The sequence below is a fragment of the Panicum virgatum genome, chromosome 3N (genome assembly GCF_016808335.1).
Source record: "Panicum virgatum strain AP13 chromosome 3N, P.virgatum_v5, whole genome shotgun sequence".
Lineage (NCBI taxonomy): Eukaryota > Viridiplantae > Streptophyta > Magnoliopsida > Poales > Poaceae > Panicum > Panicum virgatum.
This window is the reverse complement of record NC_053147.1, coordinates 66934760-66959633: the sequence shown is the minus strand read 5'-3', so window position 1 is coordinate 66959633 and position 24874 is coordinate 66934760. Positions and strand designations below refer to the sequence as shown.

Here is a 24874-nt window from a genome sequence, read left to right as displayed (position 1 = left end):
TTGACATCAGGCCGGGCGATCGTTCTCGTCCTACGTACATAAGTAAGAAGCTCGAACCCGAGGCCAAATCTCAGCTTACCGCTCTTCTCAAGGAATTTGCAGATTGCCTTGCGTGGGAGTACCACGAGATGCCTGGCTTGGATCGTTCGATAGTGGAACACAGATTGGCGATCAAGCCTGGTTTTCGCCCCTACGCTCAGGCTCCCAGGAAGTTCAATCCTAGCATCCTAGAGGAGATCAAGGACGAGATCCCGAGAATGACCGAAGCAGGTTTCATTCGGCCGTACAGGTATGCCACATGGATTTCTAACATCGTACCCGTCAGGAAGAAAAACGGCCAGCTTCGTGTCTGCATCGACTTCAGGGACCTCAACAAGGCCACGCCCAAGGACGAATACCCGATGCCGGTGGCCGATCTGCTTGTGGACGCAGCGGCCGGTCACAAGATGATGAGCTTTCTCGACGGCAATGCCAGGTACAATCAGATTCTGATGGCGGAAGAAGATGTATTCAAGACCGCCTTCAGATGTCCGGGTAATATCGGCCTGTTCGAGTGGATAGTCATGACCTTCGGCCTCAAGAACACCGGAGCAACTTACCAGCGGGCGATGAATTACATCTTCCATGATCTCATCGGTCAGCTGGTGGAAGTATACATCGATGATGTGGTTGTGAAATCGGCTCAACCGAAAATACATTTAGCCGATTTGCGTCGGGTACTGGAACGCACAAGACTCCACGGGCTGAAGATGAATCCTAAGAAGTGTGCGTTCGGTGTTATAGCGGGGCAGTTCCTGGCCTTCATGGTGCACGAGCGTGGGATCGAGATAGGTGACAAGAGCAAGAATGCCATCATGACGATGACCCCGCCAGGAAATAAGAAGGAGCTGCAGAGTCTGATCGGCAAATTGAATTACATCAGGCGATTTATATTGAATCTGTCTGGCAAGATTGAGCCGTTTATGCCGCTCGTAAAGATCAAGAGCGCCAGCGACTTCACTTGGGGGGCAAAAGCAACAGAAGGCATTCGATGATTTGAAGCAGTACCTTTCATCGCCGCCCGTGTTGGTCCCACCACAGTTAGACCAACCATTCATGGTGTATCTATCGGCCGATGAGGTATCCATCGGCTCGGTGTTGATCTAGGAATTCCAAGGAAAAGAGAGGGTCGTGTTCTACCTCAGCAGACGCCTGCTCGACGTGGAAACAAGGTACAGTGATATGGAGCGCCTCTGCTTATGTTTGTACTTCACCTGCACCAAGCTGCGACATTACCTGCTCAACGCGGAGACGCACGTTGTCTGCAAAGCCGATGTCATCAAGCACATGCTATCGGCACCTATCCTCAAGGGGCGGCTTGGCAAGTGGATGTACGCCCTCTTAGGGTTTGACGTACGATTTCAGCCGGCCAAAGTAGTCAAGGGACAAGCTTTGGCAGATCTAATCACAGAAAGGGCGTCACCATCGGCTCAGTTTGCCGATGTCAAGCCCTGGGTTATGTTCTTCGACGGATCAACCTGCGAACCAGCTTGTGGTTTTGGAATTCACATCGTATCTCCACGAGGGGGCATTTATGAGTTCGCATTCCGTCTGGCGTCCAAGCTCACCAACAACCAGACAGAATATGAGGCTATCTGCAAAGGTCTGGAATTACTGTTGGATGCTGGAGCCGAAGTAATTCAAGTCTTCGGCGATTCAAAAGTGGTGATCCATCAGCTCACAGAAGACTACGACTATGCCAGCGACAACCTACACCCGTACTTCGTCAGGTGCCACGACTTGATGGCAAGATTCTGCCAAGTCACGCTGACTTGGCTGCCTCGAGAACGCAATGGTGATGCGAACAAACTGGCGCATGTCGCTTCCGAGTATGTACCGCAGATCGATGATGTTTCGGTCGAGATATCGCAGTTGAGCATTGCTGACTGGAGAGTCGATCTCCTCCAATACTTGAAGGATCCGACTCGGGGGGCAGACAGGAAGACACGGCGCAGAGCCCTGAAGCATGTTCTCATCGGAGATGAGATGTATTTTCGCGCCACCGACGGAGTACTGTTAAAATATTTGGGCCCCACCAAAATTTTGGACGTCATGCATGACGTGCACGAAGGTACGTGCGGGACTCACCAGTCGGCTCATAAGATGAAGTGGCTGATCAGGAGATCAGGTTTCTATTAGCCTACAATGCTGGAGGATTGTTTCAAGTACTACAGAGGATGCCAGGACTGTCAGAGGTTCGGGGCAGTGCAGTTGGCTCCAGCAGACCTATTACACCCGATCATCAAGCCATGGCCGTTCAGAGGATGGGGCATGGACATGATCGGCCAGATCAACCCTCCGACCAGTAAAGGACACAAGTGGATTTTAGCATCCACGGACTACTTCACCAAGTGGGTTGAGGCCGTTCCAATGAAAAATGTCACGGCTAAAGATGTGGTGAACTTCGTCAAGGAGCATATTGTGTACAGATTTGGTATTCCTCAGACTATTACTACCGACCAAGGAACGGTTTTCACAGCCGAGGAATTCAAGAAGTTCGCCAAGGAGATGGGCATAACTCTGATCCAGTCGTCACCATACTACGCGCAGGCCAACGGGCAAGCTGAAGCATCGAACAAAAGCCTGATCAAGTTGATCAAGCGCAAGATCGACGAGTACCCGAAGCAATGGCACGAGCGCTTAGCGGAAGCACTGTAGGCATATCGGATGTCCTACCATGGGTCCGTCAAATGCGAGCCATATCAGTTGGTCTACGGACAGGAAGCCGTGATGCCTTGGGAGATCAACATCTGCTCTAGACGCGTTGTGCTACAAAACAGAATATCAGCCGATGAGTACTCCTCTCTCATGAATATTAACACGGAAGATCTCACGGAACTTCAGCTCTGGGCTCTGGAAAAGATCAAGGAGAATAAGGCAAAGGTCGCCAGAGCCTATAACAAGAAAGTGAGGCTGAAGAGTTTTCAAGTTGGCGATCTTGTCTGGGAGTTGGTCTTGCCGGTTGGAACTAAAGACCCGGTGTACGGAAAGTGGTCACCCAATTGGCATGGTCCCTATCGTATAGTGGAAATTGCACCAGCCAACTCCTACCGTATGGAAACCCTGGAAGGGGTAAGGTTCAGTCGCAACATGAATGGGAAATACTTAAAGAAGTATTATCCTAGCCTCTGGGTTGGCTCGTAAGACTGTTCCTATTCGTTTGTGCAAAGGGCCGATGCGTTGCCATCGGCCACAAATATAAAGCCACAAATATAAAGCCGATGCTTCGCCATCGCCTAAAGGGGATATATATATATATATACACACACACACACACAAGATGTACAATAGATAAATTTATGCAGGTGTTCAGCAAGACCGAGCTTTTAAGCTCGGGGGGGGGGGCACGAGTCCATTATAATATGCACTACCTCCTCCTATGCCTGCCTATCGCCGTGGAAGCGTTGGAGCTCGGGCTCTCTGGTGGTGATTTCCTCATCGACTTCCGTGGGTTTCTGCTGAAGATACCGAATTTCTTTGGCTATCCCTTTGTGCACCTATTTCAATTCTTGTGTCCCCGAGGAAGGGGCTGACCGGACGCTGTCATCGGCCAAGGTAATATTTTGTTGTTATGAAACTGAACTTTCCTCGGTTGTCTCTTTTCTCAGTGCAAACTCGCTCTACCGAGTTACGATTGGAGCCGATGTGGCTAACATCGGCAGAGCTAAGGAGGGCAGTCAAAACTGCGAGATAGGTGGTCATCTCAAATATTGGTGGTGTATCGTCCTTTGAGTTTTCCGGTATATCGGCTGAGGAACCGATATGCAGCTAGAGGTCTGGGGAAAGGACGTCGGCTGGTTTGTCTGCAAGAATAGGGGGATAGTCAGAAAGCAGGCGTCTTGGGTCAGAATGTCTCGGGCGCGAGGCATGACCTAGCATCATCAGAGTTAAGAATTGAGATGGCCGGATAATTTCTGAAGATGGAGTGTTTCTCCCACACAGTGGAATTGATGCAGTCGGCAAACTGTCAGATTCACTTCTCCTTATACATGGTGAACTGTCAGATATTCAGTAAAGCCGATTTGGATTCCGGGAATTCTCATGAATGATGAAAGGGGGGAGAAACCTAGCATAAAAGTTTTAAGGATGGATTTCCAAGGGTTCTGAAAGCTTATAAAAGTTCCAGTGTTTTATCGTTTTCGACTTGATTGACCGACGAGCGGGAAGAAGGAAGGTGTTTGTAGACGAAGGATTTTCCATTTTGTGCTTTCAGCTTTGAGAGCAGGTACTGTCTTTCAGAAGCACTAATTGGTCATTTTTAAGTCAGGATTAAGCTTTCAGTGGACATAGAGATCAAGCATACTTGGAAGTCAGGATGCGATTCAATTACAGAAACAAACTATTTATTCATATGATAATATATTTACAAAAGAGAAAAAAGAAAGAAAGAGCGAAGAGCCGATCTGAATGATCAGGCTGTTACATCGGCTGGCTAATCATCGGCCAAGGCGGTTGTCACCACCGTGTTGATGTTGACTCTGTCGGTGATGGCGGTGGCCACCATGCCGAGCTCCCCGATGAGCTCCTCGAATTCTTCCCCGGCTTCGCCCGCAGGGAAGATCGGCTGCAGTGTCCGGAGGTTGTTTCCGGACAGTGTTTGCACCATGGCGAGGGCAACGGCGGCGCCTTGGTGGACGTCATGGCTCGCGATCTCCCGGATGCGGTTGGGGATATCCTGCAGGCGGGCGGCGACGGTGTCGCCCCGAGCGTTCGCCGCAGTTGTGGTAGTCGCCGCTGCATCGAGGAGGGTCTGGAGTTGTGATTCCAGGGCTGAACAAATGCAGAGAAAAGGGTTAGAAGAAAATTGAAAGAGGGTTTTTGGGCGGTGATTGGAAACACACCTGCAACCCTAGCATCGGCGGCGGTGAGCTGGGCTCGTGCTGTGACCGCAATATCCTCGGCGGTCTCCCACTGGGTTTGCAGTTGGCTTGTTTTCTTGGTCTCCTCGGTGTAGTTCTCCCGCGCCTCGTCCTTCTCCCGGTATAGACTCCGGATGAGCTCGCGGGTCCCCTCGTCAAGATCATCGAAGGGATTTGACGGAGAGGAAGGGGAAGAGTGAGCGGAGCGCTGGAGCCCTCATCATCTCTGGGAAGAGAAGCAGAGAGGTGAGTAGATTCGGATGATTTGTGGAGGTACGCATGGACAGCAGGTACATTACCCATGACGGCTATGGAACGTTGGAGGTTCATTGGAAAGGCCCTCGCCGACGCGCTTGTTTCCGGCCATAGCTTGTCGGAGAAGGAGAGGATTGGGGTTTTTTCTGTGCTAGTACAATGGCGAGGAGGCTGGAAGCTGATTGGGTGTGGTGAACTGGCTGTACCGATGGGTACTATTTGAAGATACCGAGTGGAAGATGAAAGGGCGTCGGACTCGGTTTTCGATGGAGTCGACGACGGTCAAAGACGGTGCTGCAGATTCCAGAGTATTCTTCTCTGATTTTGCAATAATCTTTATTGGCGAAACCAGGGGCATGTGTTACCACCGGAAATTGACCGAGGGTGATATGGGCCTAGACTGTTGATGGGCCGATGCGGATCGTCCAAGGAAGTGGCGATTACGGTCCATGACGGGAGCCGATGGGCTCCTTTATCTGTAATTTACTAAGATAGAGTTCGTTTAAGTTAGGGTTTTGATAGCTTGTTTGTCAAGTCTATGGACTATAAATATGTATCTATACCAGATGAATAAAGATTGACGGCAAACGTTCTCACACCAGCGGTTGTCTCCAACTCTCTCGGCTCATTGCCAGCCCTAATCGCATTAAGGTTAACCTTGAGGTAAGCGCCATGCGGCTCTAAGGATCTTCCTTAGAGCATCACGGCTCAATGCCTCGTTTCCTTGGTAGATCTCGTGCTGAAGCGTTTTTGATGGCGAGATCTGCTACTTATCCCGGTGTTTGCAGCATGGTTTTAGTAGATCGATCATGCTTTATTGTTACATTCGATGTGTCATCCTTGTGCATGGAATCGGCTAGTTTCCTATTCACACAGCGTGTCATAGAGCCGATTCGTACAGGGATGATGCCTTGCTTTGTTTCGTTTAGCGAATTCGATCTGTTACCATTCGTCCTTAATCAATAAGGATTTGTTTAATATCTGCTATATCTGGCCTCGGTAAATGCGTTGGACGATTCCTATGGTGTGTTAGATATTCTCTATCACGCTCATCTGGCCTGACTCGCGGACGGGACGTTCCTATATAGCGGTGAGAGCTGTAACGGTCGTGGTTTGGATCTACTCGATGTTTATAAAGCGAGTGTCTTTTACCGTGGTTTTTACTCATTTCATCTGGATTTGTAAGATCCTTTTCGTTCTTGGTTTTGGATCGGAACGCGTTGCCTAGCCGTTTGTTACAATCCACGACGTGCGCTGCAACACGTGCATACGACCTGCCGATGGGTTAACGTGTACCGATCACCCTGTCCGATATGTCTTAGATTGGATCTATCTGTGTGGATGGATTTTTTTGGAAATCCTGGTTATGCTCACGTATACTTAGATCGTTCTATGTCGTACGTAGCAAGAACCGATCTGGATAGGTAGATCTGTTTATATCATATTCCGGAGCAGGTTTTATCCTTTATAGATACGATTTACAAGCTTTTATTTATCGATCGCATCTACAATCGGCATACGTGCCGATATGCCCTCGAACGCTTTCGGATCGGCTGTTTTGTGCCGATATGGGGCAGCGGGGCTCACAGTTTGCCGATCCGAGCGATCGGCAGGAATTTAACTCTTTATCTTGTATGACGTAGGGAAAGCAGGTGACAGAAGCGTCATCACTCACCTCTTCCTGGCTGCAGATCAAGCCAGGTGGCACGCCCTGAACATCCAGAGCAAATCCACGAGCCGCACTAGGAGAGACGAGAGTAGCAACGGCCCAATCTCCCGGCTCGTGGCTGTGTTGCCCGCGGCAACAATGCGTCTCCACTTAGCTCGTTTACACTACATCATTCTTTTTTGATTAAACGCACTCAAAGATCATGTCTGTTGTTATTTATTGAGTAGTATATACTCCACTACTATAATAAAGGGTCAGTTGGATCCATGCCACTCCAATTTCTTGAAATTGGATCTCATGTTGAAAATCATGCCATGACACCTAATTTCACGGAGTTGTGGTGGCATGAATCGAATTTTCCCTATAATAAAGGACTGGATTTTGCTCTCGTCCTTTTCCATTCAGTCTCGACATATTTTTTTAGTTAGCACACGACGTGCGTTTAATTCGGTTGTTTGTTCCTTTGATCTTGTAATAAAAGTTGCGCTTCAGCTTAGCTGTAACATGTGAATCAATCACAATAGGTGCAGTGCAGTGATCAACTCGGTCATTAGCTACAACCTTACATGACCATTAGTATAGCCGTCAATTACACGCTGAATCTCATAGATGGTCTCTGAATTTTTTTTCTCGTCCACGGAGTACAAAATCCTAGAATTAGGTCATGTTTGGATGAGGACTAAACTTTAGCATATATTAGCATTTATACACATGTTAAAATTTGCTATTTTTTTTAAATTTTAGCTAAAATTTAACACATCCTAGTAACACTCTCGTTGAAGGAGCTATTGCTGAAGTTTAGCACTTTCATTCTATTTACATCCAAACGGAGCTTTAACCTCCAAATCCTAGCACATGTACAGTACGACTAAGTAGTACGGTCATATTAGTAATTGTTTTCTTCTGTACTTTTCCTCGCATTCCATTTTAGAAATAGTTTTTTGAAAGAAAGGTTGAAACGTGGGGAAAATACTTTTCTTGTCCCGTTGGCACGATGCCCGAAGCAGTGGAGCGGGTGACGGGGCGAGGAAGCGGCCAAGCGGGGTACCCGTGTCCGCCGGCTGACCGCCGGAGTAAAGCCAGCCGCCAGCGACCGCAACGACGCCGTGGCACCCCGGACAAACCGTTCCAACTTCCAACCAGCTAGAGCTAGGCGCCGTCCCCAACCCCAAAGGAGACGCCGCGCCTCCCTGTCAGCGTCGCCGTCTTCCAGCCTGTCCGCTTCCCTCCCATGTGAGCCCACGCCCCACGCCAGACCAGCAACCACCACTCCTCCTCGGCTCCTCCCTCTCTCCACGCACGCAGGAAGGAGCAGTTGCTTGGCGCCGATTCCAGTTCCAATTAAGCACGGCGCTTGCAGTTGTTTTTGGCTTCGATGATTGCCCAATTAAGCAGCAGCAGCAGCGGAGGGAGACAAGGCGCAGCGAAAAGGAGGCGCCTTTCCAGGGAAAAGGATTCGCCTTTAGCTTGAATCTCGCCGCGCCGCGCCTGCTCTCGCTTTCCCGCGCCCCTCGCCACCTCGGAACCGGAGCGACAGCGAGGGCGGGACCGCGGGAGCGGAGGAGTCTCTGTCGCCGTGTGGTTCGCTGCGCGGCGTTCGTGGCGGTTGAAGGAGGAGCAGAGGGCCTCGCCTGGCCTGGGCGCGTAAGTGTAATCCGCCTCCGTCCGGCGAGATGGAGGCGGCCGACCCCGTGAGTCCACCATCTCTTCTTCCGTTCTAATGCTTCCCCATGCCTCCAGGGCTCTATGTAGCCGGGGCGCAGGAATTGGTCTGTTTCTCGTTGTCTGGTTAGAATTTTGGTTTGGTTCTGGATTTGGTGCGGTAGGAACGGAGAGGAATTTGTAGGAATGCTCCAGTACTCCAATTCATTCGTTTACTTTTTGTGTCAATTCCATGACCTGGCTTTACTGTCTTACTGGAGGTGAAGTCGCAATTGCTTAAGGGAGATAAATTTTTGTGTGCGACTCTTGCTTCTTGTCGCGGCAAACGACTGTGGGACGTGGGTTTGGGGCTTGGGGTAAATTTGGTCTACATCGATTGGGACTTGGCATGGCAGTGTCTGCTTTTTGGTAGAAGAATTTCACCTTTAAATTGCTAGTTCACACAGTTTACACAACAATTTTGCAACCTTCTCATGTATTAGGTCTGCTAGCTGCTCTTCGTTCTCATAGGAGCATCGTTGTTTCTAACAGTTATACGTGGTTTCTTGGAATTTCGAAGGATGAATTCACTGAATTCTGCATTACCTTCTGCTATGTCTTTGCTTGTTTGAGAAATGATCTTACACTAATTAGACTAACTCAGGTGGTCGAATTTTTTTTTCCAGTTGGAGTATGAACTGCAAAAGGAGATCTCTAACATCATGATTCAGAACTACGTTTGCAGTTTGCAACGGGACTTTGAAATGAAATTATGGGAGCATCAGAACTGTATCAGCACTCTGAACAGGAACTGGACACAAAAGGTTTCTGAGATTGCGGTGCTGCAAGATGAGCTTCGCTGTATTTTGAATGCTGTAGTAAGTTCGGAATCTGGTATACATCCTTACCAATCCCACTGTAGTCTAGAAGACCGAATCATTGTGAAGATGAAAGATGATAATGAGCCTCCTGTAACAGAGAAAGCTACTGATACAAGCGATGTTATGCTTGACATCCCAGATTTTTCTCTCCTGAAGCACATGCAAAGCGAAGAAATCACAAATTTTCTCAAGTCGGAATGGCTAAAACTGCGAAGGCAGCATGAATCTGAGCTGCATCAGAAGACGGAAGAGCTGTTCAGGGTGAAAAGGGAATATGCGAAAGCTAAAGCTTCGTTGCCTCTTAAGAAAGAGATAGAGCTTGAGTTCATCAAATCGAAGTTGCTCCAGACCATTTCCAAGCTGGGTGAGATAACCATGAGAAAAGAGAGTTCTTGTTTTGACTGTAAGGAGAATGAGATGATGTGCAGATTGAAGGACAGGATCGGTATGTTACTTCATGAAAATAATTGTCTCCGAGGTTTGCTGGTTGATAAAAGAAATGAGGTTAAGCACCTCTGTTCGCAAGTACCCGATGCAAAGAGCCAAGTAGCTCAGCACTCACTGTCAGAGGCAAAACTCTTGAATAATTTTGAGAAGGTTAGGGCTGAACTTGAAGATTTAAGGATTGAAAAACACTTGAACAATTTGTTGGACTCATCAATATTTAGGGAAGTTTTTGATGATTACGAGAATCAGATTTATGATATGAATCAGGAGGGATCTTTCCTCAAAGAGTTGCTTAATGAAAAAGAAGATCAGCTGAGTATTATATATGAAGATAGACAAAAGCTCAAGTATGAAAATAATCAACTGGTATCAATTGCAGGGTCAATAATACAGCATCATGACCAAGTCAACTTGGTTAATGATGAGCTTTTGATGTTTAAGGAGAAAGTCTGTGAACAAGAACTGCTGATATTAGAGACAAAGAGCGAATATAACTCAATGAAAAGATGTTTGTATGAGGCTATGCAGCAAATCCAAGTATGCAAGCAAGAAGTACTTGAGCTGACTGAAAACTTAACTTCTATGTCTATTGCTTTGGAGGAAGCCAAAGAACAGAATGCCTCACTTGAGGCCACCATCCAGGAAATGAAGAAAACACCAGCACAAAGCATTGGCAGTTATGGGGGACAGACAGGGGAATCTGATCTTGCCAGTATGGAGAAGTTGTCAAAAGCATATAGTGATTTTGAAAGCAGATTAGCAGAAACTATGAAAAGAAATGAAACCAGGTATGTAAGTTAACTAATATTCTTTCACTTTTCTCTATTGTTTCTTGTTTTTATCTAGGACCACACTTGCTCAGCTAGGCTCGTTGTCTCTCTTGACAACAGCATATTAACTAATCACTTAATATATTTTAAGCATTTGCATGTTGCTGCAGAGTAGCTTCCTGTGCTTATATTTTTCTATATTTCAGTTCATATCATTCAAGCGTTCATTTTATTTTTAAAAAAATTCTGTGCAGGTTGACTAGTATAATTGGTCAGTTTAACCCACTGGTGCAGCAAGTTGCTGCCTTGCGGAAAAAAGAATTCTGGTATAAGCAAATAATTGAGATTAAATGTTCAAATCTTCGGAAAGCAGAAGCTGAGGTTAGTCTTGTTTACAAAGTTTCTTTCATTCTTTTTTTATGCTGCTAAGTTTCATTTACCATAGTACACAAAAGTTGCGTAAAGAAACATTAGGTTCATGGTTAATAAATTCCAAGCACGACAATTGCTTTTATTGATGTTAAACGTGAAAAAATGATGATTTAGCAAGGAATATCTGTGCATGCTTATCTGCTGTCATAAAGGAAAAAAACACCTGTGGCTCTAGATTGCGTATACTCTTAGTTATGCTATTTTTTCCACGTAAAAAGAGAGTATCTGATTTCTTTACCCATTGTATGTAATTCAGGTTGATGTACTTGGCGATGAGGTTGACACCCTTCTAAGTGTCCTGGGAAAAATCTATATGGCACTTGACCATTATTCTCCAGTTTTGAAACATTACCCTGGGGTAAGAAAGATACTCAATATATAAAGCAATACGTGTCTCTTGCAATTAAGATTTCACAAGATGTAACCTTTTCTACTATGCTTCCAGGTTACAGAGATTTTGGTGCTTGTGCAGAAGGTGTTGAAAGGAGAAAATATTTAGCACCGTGCCACTCTAGGGAAAATCTTGACAAATTTCATGTCCATGCAAACACTTGAGCAAAATCTAATCTCTGATACAATGTGTTGTGGGAGAACATATTGTATTGACTTACAGCAAAGAAGGTTACTAACTTAGGATATTTGTGCAGTCCAAGTAGCCATCACTCCAGTTATAAGAAAACATAGCCATGACTCCAGTTAAAAGAAAAGGTAGCCATGACCATTCAATTGCTAGAGTAACCGGCTTCATCTTTGTTAGCTTCATTTGTGTTAGTGTGCAGTTAAAGTTGGGTTCAGATTGTAAATTCAAAAGGTTGATTCGTGTCATTGCAGTTTTAGGATGCAAGTGAGCGATGATTTACTCGGCCACTCTAGATTTTGATACTTGTATGGGTTGTAGTAATGTATGTATTTGTAGCAATTACAGTTTTAATTAGGTTGCATCTGGCTGATAGTTTATTCGATGAGTGTAGCTTTTATGATCCTATGCTGTATACTTGTATTGGGTAGTGAAAATTTACTTGTAACAGTTGCAGTTCAAAATATATGAAGATTCTTTGTTTGGTGGAAGAAGACCATAACACTTTTCTGAAGCAAAAAGGCAGGAGCGCTGCCTTTCATTTTAGGCAGTAAAAGAGTTTAACAAAACATTGACCAAAAAATTGCAGATTCCAATAGTATCATATTTCTTATTTGGTTCACTACTCAGCGAGCATAAACTCTTGACCCTCTTTTTGCATAGATGCAAAGAAATAAATATATTGTAACTAGTACCAGCATTATAATCTTTTTTTTGAAGAAAAAAAAAGTAAGAGAAATGAAGTGGCACGTGGTTTGACTTCAGGAAATACAAACCTTTTTTAAAATATATTTTATAAATTACAAAAAATCGATGCTTCCATTCACTAGAGGTAACAGGGTACCTTTTTTACAATGTAAAGAAACAGTATGCTTGTCAACTCCAGAAGAACAATAATACATACATCATCTTTGATATGGGTATCACCATAACATGTATGTTGGACCGTGGGAATTGTGATATTTAAAAATACGAACCACAGTCTTAAAATTGCATTCCCAGTTTTAGTTGAAAGGAAAACGAGTCAAGTCAACGGTTCAACCGGGTGGATCTGACCGGTTTTCGGAGAAGCCAAGTGCCAATTCACCACCACTTTTTCCCGCAGCACGCAGGCGTTCGTCTCCAACCCTCCCCACGGGCCACACGTCTCTCCCCCGGAAACTGTTGACCCAATGTCAGGAGGACCAACGTCAGGGAAGACTCATCCCTCTCCCCCACCCCACCATCTCCTCCTCTCTTGGACAGGACGCGCCCAGCCGACGCCTCGCCCTCTCGGTACAGATTTCTCCCTCTTTGATCTGCTTCGATATCTTGCAATCTCTCTCTCTTGCGATTGGCTCCTTCCCCCTAGCGAGTAGCGAAGTCTGGGTTTGGTGATTTCTCTTCCTCTCGATTCCGCCGCTTGCATGCATTGTTTCTTGGTGATGGATGGGGTGGTAGTGTCGAATCGAAGGGCTGTTGGAGGGGATTGCTCATTGCTGCCGTGTTGGTGGTGGATGGGCGGGAGTGGTCCGATTCAGGGTGTTGGTGTTATGGAATTTCTAGTGATGGAGGGCGTGGAATGGGGGGGGGGGTCACTCCTTTGGGTGTTTTGGAGCGGATATTCTGATCGTGGATATTTACGGGCAAAATCCTGATCACGCGTGTGTTATCGGCATGTGTTTGGGTTGAAAGCTTTTGATTTTAGGCGGCTTGTTTGTGCATGGAGCGAGCAACACAGTTCGTGTTACCAGCTTGGAAGAGTGAGAAGGTGTGCATGTGCCATATTATTCGTGACAAAAAACATATGTACAATCTACTGTCTTTTAAATGTTTTATACTTATTCTAGGAGAATGTTGTGCTTGTTGGCGTCAAACATGTTCCTCAGTCTACTCTCTACTTTCCGACTTGTTCTGGTTGTGAACTTTGTTTATACATATATTATTGTTGGTTCTCTGCAAATCATGAAAAGTTGGGAGATGTACTAATGCTCTCGCATTATGTACTTACTTGAGACCTCTACTAATTTGAATCTCTTCTTTTCAAAAAAAATTTTTGAATCTTTTGACTGAAATTTGGCTCATGTTCAGATTGTCTGGGAAAAGATGCTGCGATTACGATCCAAGCACGGTTTGGAATCTCCTTAAGAAGAACAAGTTGGATTTGCAAAGGTGGATAGCTGGTCCAATAGGGCTGGCTTCAAAACATCAACCACGGCTCCAAGGATAGGATCCCGTACTACACTAAGAAGGGGACGACAATGTGCTCAGTGCTTTCCTAAGTTTCTACTTGCCTCCCCTTCTTTTCACGGTGGTCGTGGTGCCCTCCCATCTGCAGGGGGGCATCCTTCTGATTTGACCTACCTTGCCGGCGGTGGTGCCGCTGAAGCCTGAATTAGGATTGCTAGTATTGTAGATATTCAGTTAGTGTTACGTATATTAAGCATCATAACTATGGTGTCGGCCACCAAGGTAGAAGATGAATACTCGTTTCTGAGCAAGAGCACTCATCTGGATCAATCTGAAGGTGAGCAACAGTTGCTTTCAAATGGTTCTATCGCATTTATTACTGATTTTCCGTTTTTAATATTAGAATTGAAAATTTCAACTTTTGCTGTAATAAAACCACACTTCCATTTGTCATTGCACTGGAAATAAACTAGAATTCCAAAAAATGTAAGCTTTTATGAACTGATTAACTTATTCTTTTCTAGTAAAACTCTATGTTCACGGGTTGGAGCTCTTAGTTATTGTACAGTTTCAGTTCACTATATGTGCCCACATGATTCTCAAAAGGTTGGTTTGAAATACAACACCTAAACAATTTCGCAGAACCAAATCAGCTATTATCTCACTGGTATTTACATTCAGAATAACATCAGATATTTAGTTTTCTTTTTGTAGTGCTGTTAGTCCCTAAACTCTTCTTTGCATCCTCAGGTGTGAAGACACATCTTTATCATCTTGGTGCAGAACATGGAAATGATGACCTTAAAAGCACTGCATGTCCTGAACAGGGCCCAAGCTTGCTTGATACAATCCTTCTTTCTCAGGTTTTGTAAATCCAAGAGTTCGCACAATTTTTTGAATTTCATAGCACCACTTGTAATCCGTGATTTTTCTTTGTGCCAGTGGGATAATTTTGCTTGGAAGGGCCACTTGGACTATGATGTTACAGCTTGCCAACTTAAGGTCATCCAAATAAAAGTTTTGTTCTTTTCTTCCATCATTAAGACTTTAGGGAACTGCTTAAATGGTGATTGTTTGTTCACATCAGTTTGCAGTATGTAACATTAGGCTGCTTTTTTTAACATTTAGTGATAGTTAACACCTTTCACCCCACTACCCGTCCCACCCCAGATGTGAATTACCAGTTCGTTGCAGAGTAGCAGTGTTCTGGCCACGTCATCATCACAGTGGCATGGTAGCAACCTAATATCATTACCATACTTTCACACACCATATGCTGGAATTATCTTTCTCTTGCTTACGCTTCTAATGTCATTGCACTTTAGAATTACTCAGATTATTATCTCTCCTTCCAGCACTTCCATCGCCACTGCTGGTGGCTTCTTATAGAGATTATTCTACAATTTTACACTTAATTCCATAAGCAATAAGGCATATATACTGGCACCTGAGGTATTCTGACAAAATGGCCTATTTGCAAATCCTATACGCGAACTAAACCTAGAATTGGCTACAGCAGGCGGCCAGTGGTTGAGTTTGTGGGTAGATAGGCTGGGAAGGGTGTGTTGGCTGAAGGAAAATAGGGTGCTAAGAATTTAAATACAGGGAATAAACCAACAAGTGGTTACCACTTTCCACATCTTTGAAGCACATTGCAATTTTGAAAATTTAAGCTGGCTAACTACCAAACATATTTGTGATATATAGCATTGACAATTGTACAGGTCATCGAAGGTGGAATTAATTTTGTGGGTCAGCTGAACAATAAATGGAATTCATTTTCGCTGAAGGAATACAACAAGATTTTTGAGTCCTTCAGATGCTTGAAGGCAAATAGTATGAAGAGTTATGAGGGGTTGCTTTTGTGCGTTGCGCAAGGAGAGAATGATAGACCTGAGGTTGCTCCTTCGGCATCACCACCGAAGGATGGATTACTCCTGATTGCAAATGTATGTTTTAGTGTTGCTCAAAATAATTACCTACCCTCTCTTGCTGTTTGCTTGTTGGCATCTAAATTGCACTTGTTCCCTTCTGATGGGCATTTTCTCCCTGAAGGCATATCCTATTGAATATGGTCATATCTTCTTGTTCCCAGCTGCAATTAACCAACTATCTTGCTATTGGGACAAAAGGATGTTTGGACTGGCTGCAAAGATTGCCTCTGAAGTAAATAATGCGGCCTTCAGGGTTTTCTTTGACAGTGGAACACATGTAGTGTCAGATCACATGTTTTTTCAGGTAACATTTGCCTATTTCCAGTGCATATAACATTCACTTTATTTCATCTATGTGTTGACTTATCACATGTCAAAATACATTCCTGATTTCGTAGAGGTAAGTTTTGAGCTGTTTGGCAGTATAAACTTTTCACCAAGTATTAAATCATTGCTATGCAGTTTGTACCATAATATTTATGTCTGCCCTTTGTAGCACCTTTTTTTTTAATTCTACCATGTGTCATGTTTCATAAGGCAGGTTGACATATTCAAGCCCTGATTTTTTGATATTCTATTATAATAAATAATCTTTGAGTAGACAAATTCTTTATTAAGGTTGGCTTGATATGGTAGAAACACCTGTTTTGCTGGGTGCATTATATGGTTGAAGAGAATCAAATGTCCTATATTATCAAATCTTGCAGGCTTGCTACTTTGCAAACCCTCTGCCAGTGGAGTCTGCCTCCACTGTCGTGGTCTATGAATATGGTGGAAATGACAGATCAGACATCATTGTGTCTGAAACAGTTGGCTACCCCCTAAAAGCTCTTGTGTTCACCAGCAACAACCTTAAAGCACTTGTCAATGTTGTCTGTGAAATATGTTTTTCTCTGCATGACAACACTACTGCATACAGCCTGCTGATTTCCAACAATGGCACAAAGGTTTTCTTGTTTCCACAGGTGAAATTTATTAAACGTTTGTTTCATTCCTAAGAAAATTTTGTCTCAGTTACCAAGTAATGGAAACATGTATCTAATCTTTGGTTAAAGGTTAAAAATCTGGTTACTGGCTGCTCTCTGTCTACCTGGGAGTGTGGTGGCTACTTCATTTACCGCACCAAGTTTGAATTCGACAATGCTTCCGAGACTGAAATCTCGAAGAGAATGGCCTCTGTATCACTCCAAGACAGCGCCTTTGAAGACCTGAAGCATCTTTGTTGTGCTATTGCCCATGATCTTGTTAAGTAAGCTCATGCAGAATGTAACTGCAGAGAGAAACAATGTCTGTGAGCCGCTTCATTTGTTGTGTTTAGCAGTTTGTCTATATAATCACTGTGGAATTATGTCTGAACATCAGGATTGATCAATAAAGTTTGCTGTTTTCCTTAAAAAAAAAGCTTGCTGTTTCTGATGCGAATCCATTGGAAACCTGTGCGTAGCACTTTGTTGATTGCTGGTGACTCACGGATCCGGATCAATATCTCTTCTACATTGACATTTGCAAAACGTGTTGCATGCCCTGCTGCTGCTCTTGCAAGATGCAGCCGCATTTCCTGAACCGGAGAGCAGAATAAGGCAATACGTGTACCTTCTTCGCTGATGAGTTTTTCCTGTCCACGTTGAAACTTCCTTTTTGTTGAAAATGTGTGTTCGGTCTCGCGAAAACAAAGCTCAACTAAACATTTGTAACCACGGTTCAAAAGTCAAAACACAACAGGGATATCATGTATTTCTCCCTTCAACCTCACAAGAGTGACTTGAAAAGTTGAATGCACATATTTTGGCGAAAGGCTTTATTGATTGATCAGAGTGTCCGAGCAACCACCTTGGATCACAACCTTGTGCTCTTATTCATCAGTGACCATTACAGCTGAGGTCCCTGGATTCAGTCGCATTCTTTGGTGCAGAAGCAAAAGGATCTGACGATGAGCAAGCCGCATTTCCCCCTGGTGGCGCCCTCGCCGATGCAGTGCTCGTTGCATATCCTGCTGCTGCACAGGAGCAGCATATGGTATGTGTCGCTCAGCCACTCGTCGCACACCTCCTTCCTCCCAAAGACTGCAAAAGGAAAGGGAAAAAGAAAGGTTGTCATCCATGGTTGCAACTTAGTTTCGTTTACTACCAAAAAAAAGAATCAGATAGCTTGCAAGCAATTAATCTTGTTCTTTGGCGTTCGATGTGTTGTTTAATTGAGCTATCTCGGTCTGCGGATGGACTTACTTGGGGTCAGGAGGCGTACCATGAGCAGCAAGGTGAGGCACAATGCAGGTAACACCTTCACAGCTGCCATGTATTGAGGTAAACAGAGAACAAAGGGAAGGGAAGGTTGATCAAGAAGCTACCTTCCAGATCATATGGGACGCATTCTGAAATCTGACAAAAATTCGGCTCGCGCTGCTTAGTAGGAAGCCTCATGGTGCTCGCTCCACAGTTGGCTCTTCATCAGAGGAAACTGATGTGTCGCATGGGATAAGGATGCTGCCATGTCCATGTACTAATCCAGTCAGTTTCAGTTGGCGTGCTCAGAATAGCACAAATAAAGCAACAGGCACAAGACAAGGGAAACAATAAGCCTCTCATGTGAGGGAGAGAAAGAAGGCTCTGTCCTTATGCAAAGATTTCAGAGCTGTGTGTAGGTGCTGATGAATCAAAGAGTGATGATCGCCGGATGTGCCTGGATCGCCGCATCGTTAGAAAGATGGCACAGTAATTTGCTTTGGCAAACCTCAGGTTCAAAGCAGCACTCCTGTCTGCCCTCTGGCAATCAGAAATACAAATGCATTTGGACAGAATTGTGTGCTTCTAGTAAAGATGCAAATGCATTTGGACAGAAATGCATTTGATATAGATAAGTAGTACTCTTCTAGAAAAAATACAATTTGTGTGCTTTAGCTCAGATGGTGAAGACACTAGCCTCTATCCCTGGGCACCTAGGTTCGAGTTTCTTGCCACGTATTTTTTTTGCATTATAAACACAAAAAGTAGAAAAAATGCAAATGCAAAACTAGGACTTGAACCTAGGTCTGCAAGGCAAAAACAAGTTATGTAACCACACTTGAGGTAAGAGGCAGTTCGTGTGACTTGAGCCTGAGTCCGCAAGGCAAAAATCAAGTTATTTAACCACTTGAGGACTGAGGTAAGAGGGAGTTTGTGTAATTCTAGTGAGCAGTTTTACTTATATTAATAAGTAAGCCAATTTTTTTCCGTGGCAGCAAGATCCACGTTACCAAGCTCGGTGCCACAGATCTTGGCGCCGAGCTCGGTGCCCCATCGCTTCAACATCAAGTGCCACACTAAATTGGGTCGCAAAGCTCGGGCCACGTGTTACCTCGATCTCGATGCTGTAGGTCATGGCGCCGACTCTCTGGGTCAAAAAACGCAATTCATTTCACTAGAGGTCTAAATGTGAAATTGTTTTGTAGAAAATGTCAAAATGCAAAAAGTGTGGCTCTCTAGGCAGTCAACGACCCAGGTTATGCGCCACTCGCACTTGTAAAACTCCATTTTCTTGTTAATAATAGATCTAGTATGTTACTGGGTTGGGTATGATTCAACTTTTTAGCATCATTTTAATTCACTAAAATGTGAGACTTACCAAAATTTTCAGCAAAAACTATTTATTTACTTATTTAAATCCAATAAATAATTATTTTTTCTATTTTTAATATTGCATAAAAACAGTCATTTGTGTTGGCATTTGTTTATTCTTAAACTTCAATCAATCTCAATACAAATTCTACCCAAATTTGAATGTATACAAATTATATTTGAATTTGAATAAAACCGAATCCCCAGATTTACTAAAGAAAATATCAAAGCCCATCTGGTTCGATTCTAGACGAGATCCTTTCTTTTCTCCTAAGTTTCTTTACTTTTTTTTGGTGAGCCCATCCTACACCCCTCTTCCTATTCCGTCATTCATCCCTTTTTTTCCCCTCTGTCCGCCAGCAGCTTTGCCTCTGGTCCGTTCCAACCTTCCCGGCCCATAAAAGCCCACTCGTCATCTCCTCTTTTCCCTACGAGTACCCTGTCATGCCGTTTTGGCTTCACGGCAATGATTCAATACTTACGCAACCGAAGGAGGGTCTCCATTAGTGTGAATATGGTTTAGTTTAATATGGATTTACAATGAATTTATGGAATGAAAATGGAATAAAGATTAATTTATGTGTTGTGGAAAATAGATTTTTAATATTTGAAAGGTAGAAGTCTTAGAATAAGGGACTATTGGTTTGAATTATAGTGATGAAGACATGAATAGGTTTAGATGATATCTTTATTATTTTTAGAGATTTTCTTGAAAAATTTGGATAAAGAACAAGCTTGAAATAATCATTTGTGTGAAGTTGCCGGTTGCACCTAACTATTTACGGGTGGTTTTCTATGACAGACTAGTGGGGTTAGGCCAGTTTCAGTGGGGAGTGTCATGACACAGTTACCAAGACTGTAAACTAGTTAACCGAGCCGAATGAGTGTCATCACCATGACACTCCTCTCATTCCATGACACTCCTCCTTCTTTCTTATGCCATGTCAGTATATTTAATACTCATGACACTCCCATGACATTCGCACTGAGATTGGCCTTACACCGACGGCCCGGGTGGAGTTTCCTGGGTGGCCGACTAGTGGGACGCATAAGTGGGGCCAAGCACATAGTTCTGCGTACTGGACCGGGTCTGTAGACCCGTGGACTAGAGGTGGCTCAAGTTTGCGGTCTTTATGGTTTGGGGCTATGGAGTGGGAAGGGAAAGGTGCGGGGCCACGGGTGCGACAGGTGGTGTGGTGTTGCGCCACGTCAGCGCGCCCGGCCCAACAGAAGCAGGGGCTGTCCTCGCCAGCAAACACCTTCCTGGCCACAACGGAGTGGGCTGGGGAGACATGGGTAGCGGCGGAGGGGTTGCGCCGGCGGCGAGCGGGTTGCACGCACGCTTCCAAAGGTCCGACGAAGGCGGCGGCTCGCCGGTGGTGGTAGACGGCGGCCGGGGAATTCAGTTTGTGGGCGGGCAAACTGAGGGCGGGTCACCCGCCTCAGTGTCGTGGAGCTAGGTGACCTTACAAAGGGAAAAACACAAGGAGCACAGGGGAAGACCGAAATTGGTTTGGTATGGGAGACGTGGTTAGAGTAACTTCAGCAGGGACCCTACTTGAGCTCCTACTTTAAAAGTAGGGGTTGAGGGTAAAAAAATCCACTCCAGCAGGCCCCTACTTGGATCTCTAGAGTAGGGAGGCACCCAAATTTCTCCCCCCAGCCCAAACTCCCACGGGTCGCTAGGGAGGCCCCTACTCGGCTCCTGCGCGCCGCTGCCACGGACCGGGCCTACAACGCCATTCCACCTCCTCCGCACCGCCGCTGTCGACCAGGTTCGCAGCACTGTCCCGCTCCTCCGCGCCGTTGCCGCAGGCCAGGCTCACGGTGCTGCCCCTGCTCTTTGCGCCATGGTGGGGAGCTCGGGCCTGGAGCGAGGGCAGATCCGGCGAGGAGCTCTGCGGCAACGAGGACTGCGCAAAGGAAGACGATGAGGACCCGGGCAGAGGACCGACGCTGCAGGGGCCACGGCGGAGGCGGCGGCGACGAGGACTGGCGGCGCCCTGTTGCTCCGCGCCGCCGCCAGGGGACGGGACCGGCGGCGCCCCTGCTCCTCCGCACGACTGCCACCGCTTCTACGCGTCTACCGTGGCCAAGCCATGGTGCGGGAGCTCCGCGCTCCGAGTCGGCCGCTCCGCCCCTGCCCTCCGCGCACTTATGCCGCCCCGGTGTCCATGCCACGACCCTACCAGGCCGCACGGCCGGCCCCACGCACCGCCTACTCGGCTCCTCCGCACCGCCCATCGCATGCCCCTGCCTGGATCTCCATGCGCACCGCCGGAGGTTGGGCTCCCGTGCAGCCCGAAGCTTGAGCTCCGCCACCGCCCGCGACCTCGAGCTCCACCGCCATCTCAAGCTTCGCCGCCACCCATGACATCGAACTCCCCCACCGCCTCCTCCGCGTTGAGGGTGCCCGTCGCCCATGCTCACGATGCTGATGCTCCCACCCCTCCTCCAAATCGAAAGCCCGAATCCTCTCGTCGTCAATGCCGGCCCCTCCCTCGCCGGCCGGCCAAGGTCGGTGATGCTTGCCGCCCGCTGTTGTGGAAGGAGGCGGAGGGAAAAAGGGCAGAGCTTTGGCTTCGGGGACTGGCGCCGGTGAGGGAGCGGCGCCGTCGACCTCTCGCCCGGGTGGTGGGAGGTAGAGGCGGCGGCCCGGTGTCAGAATTAAGGTGAAGTGCAAATGTCAGAATTATCAAGAGTGTAACAATACCACTCAAGAACAAATTGTCACCCAAAAACCTGAAACACCCAAGCACCTACAACATGCAGACACCTGAAGCCCAACACAGAAAGAACGACCCATCAAATTCAGAAAACAAAATGGTGGCATAGATCGACCAGGAACGAAAACAGTACTATTTTGTAACACCCTCTATTAGCCCTCAATTAGGAGTCTTAAACGAAATTTGAAGATTCAAATTGGGTCAAAAATATCAAGCCCACGTGTTCTTGTCTCCCTCTCTCCCGTGCGTGGTCACCGTGGCCAAATTGGCCACGGCGCCGCTCGCGCACGCACGCGCCGCGCGTCTCGCGCTGCTGCTCGCCGCTACCCTCTCTCCCCCTCCATCGCCTCTCTCTCTCTCGTGCAGATGCCGCCAAGGCCGCGCCGACTGAGCCTGCCTACGCCGCCTGCCTGCGAGCGCTCGCCGCGCTCGCCATGGCCGCCAGTCGCACCTCCACGCCGAGCCGTCGACCGAGCTCGCCCCGCCCTCCACCAACCCCCGAATCCGCTTGCTCTCGTCCCAACGAAGCTCCCGGGCCCGGCCATCACCTCCACGCCTCGCCGGAACACCGCCGGAGCGGCACAGCACCGCCGCCGCCCGCCATGGAGCCGCCGCCACAGACCGCCTCCTCGCGCTCCAAGGCCACCTACAGGTCCGCGCTGATCTCCTCTCGCTCCTCCACCCCTCCCTTGCCGCCAGCAAGCCCTCCCATGGCCGGAATCGCCGTTTCCCTTTCTCCCCTGCTTCAAAATTGCGACCAGGGATCCCACGCAACAATAGACACAAGTGCAGGGGCCTTTCTGCGAAGTCCATGACTCAAGTGAATAGTGTTGCGAAGGGTTGTTTTGTAATAATTAGCTGAAACTTTGAAAAATCATAGTAAATCATAAAAAAATCAAACAAATACAAACTAAAATTTGTTGGATTCCTTGTCCTACGATCTACAACTTTCCTTACAGGTTGATCTTCAGTTTCTAAATAGTTTTTGCTCTAGTTTAAATATTAATTTAAGTGGTTGCAAGCTTTGAAAATTCATAGTAAATAGTAGAAAAATGATAAAAATGTAAAAATAGTTGGATTAGCTTTGATTTGGCATGTAGAACTTAGGAAAAATATTTAACCTGCTGTTTGTTTAATGTTTTCATGATGTATTGATTTAATCATGGTTAATGCTTGTTTACGCTTGTCTATTTAATATCTGCAGTTTTGGATGTTCAAAAATTATGAAATTTATGCAGTAGCTTACTCTTTGCATGTTTAATTCACTGTAAAAATTTCAGAACCAGAATCTATGTGCATGTTTGTAAATATATTTTTGTTCTGTTTGTTTTGCTAGGGCTAAATTAAATATTTTCTGTTGTCAATAAATGATGGAAAAATATTTTTACATGCTTTATCAATAGCTCATCATGCTGGTAAATTTTGGTTGCTAGATCATGTCCTCAAGTTAAGTTTTTGTATTTGTTTAGTTTCTAGTTATATCTTTCACTTTCCAAAAGTATTGCTAAGCCATTCTTTTCTGCATGGTTTGATACATCAAGTATGTCATTTTTGGGTGAATCATGTTATATTTTGTTGGCTAGAAGGTTTGGCTAATTTCCTGAATGGTGGATGCTTGCAGTGGTTTAATTTAAGTTAATTTGTGTGGCATGCTTGATGTGCTTGTCATCTTCTATGAGATGCTTGAGTGATGGTTAAATTAAATAGCTCTAGGTGCTTATGCTAGTATGTTGTACTTTTATGAATGCCTTGCGTGTTGCACTTCCATGCATTCATACATATGCATTGTCGCATCTCATTTAGGTACGATAGATGAACCATATGAAGGACGTGCTACTGGAGCCGAACCCGAAGACGATGTTGGTGGACATATCCAGAAGACGGATGGATGGAACCCGATGTGCATGACCAAAGGAAGATGCTCGCCAAGCGAGTATCATCTAACTAACACTGACTTAGTGTTGATCCCAGGCAAGCCCCGGTGCACATCCTATTATTTGAAATTATGACACCTATATATGTATTTATTACTTGTGCATTACGTTTCAGGAATTGATTGGAACCCTAGTTGCATGATCCCTAGGTTTCCCTGAGTTATACTAGCATATATAGGACGATAGAAATGCTATGCTTAATACTTCTCGATAGTAGTCGAGTGATTTTTTGCACTCGCGAGATATAGGATACTTAGAAGTCGAGTAATTTCCGGTTACTCGCGAGATATAGGTTATATACTTATATACAGTACCTGAGTTGTTGAAATTGACATGGAAATATGAGACCGAGCGGGGAATGATGAGGATGTATAGGTATGGCAGCAGAACAGGGTTCCTGGGTGTCTTAGCCCCGTCTGAGTCGATTGAGGACCGTACCGTTGTTGGCCCTACTGATCATGTTTGAACTGTACTAACTGCATACCAGGAGTAGGAGATAGTCGAAACCGGTAAGCCGAGTACTGCCTCACCTCGAAAGTACAGGACTCCATCTCACCTCCTGGGGTAGTCGAGTAGTCGCGGAGAAATGGGGTTGCATATGTTTACTTTTGGTGGTCTCACGTTGAGCTCGGCTGACCATATGATGGTGGGGCGGTCCTGTAGTTCGAGGCGGGATGGGAATGGTTGGTGCGTGTGGTCCGACGGGGCATACGCGTGCCGTGTTGGTTAGGTCCACCTTGCAAGGTTAAATCGGATCGATTCGCCGTCAGTCGCTCTCGGACATGAGCACCTTGATCTCCGAGTCACATCGTAGTAAGGAAATGAAACGAAATGATATGATACATGTTGATGTTATTTAATCAATTATGTTTTCACATTGATTGTTATAGATCTGCAAATCATAGATGTGTAGCAACTTTATAACTATAATTTGGAGCTAAAATTTTG

General features: G+C 45.8%; 2 protein-coding genes across 2 annotated transcripts; both read left to right on the top strand.

Moving 5' to 3' along the window:
• The first annotated feature begins 8059 nt into the window (after positions 1–8059).
• Positions 8060–12072, top strand: LOC120666911 (WPP domain-associated protein-like). Its single transcript, XM_039946898.1, has 5 exons — positions 8060–8513; positions 9150–10579; positions 10816–10942; positions 11250–11351; positions 11439–12072. The coding sequence occupies exons 1-5, from the start codon at positions 8496–8498 to the stop codon at positions 11490–11492; spliced, it is 1731 nt and encodes a 576-aa protein (XP_039802832.1). The 5' UTR covers positions 8060–8495; the 3' UTR covers positions 11493–12072.
• A 617-nt stretch (positions 12073–12689) lies between these two features.
• On the top strand, positions 12690–17074 carry LOC120666912 (GDP-L-galactose phosphorylase 1-like). The gene is made up of 8 exons (XM_039946899.1): positions 12690–12845; positions 13641–14076; positions 14490–14602; positions 14682–14741; positions 15464–15688; positions 15795–15977; positions 16381–16638; positions 16729–17074. The coding sequence occupies exons 2-8, from the start codon at positions 14004–14006 to the stop codon at positions 16924–16926; spliced, it is 1110 nt and encodes a 369-aa protein (XP_039802833.1). The 5' UTR covers positions 12690–12845; positions 13641–14003; the 3' UTR covers positions 16927–17074.
• Positions 17075–24874: the final 7800 nt, after the last annotated feature.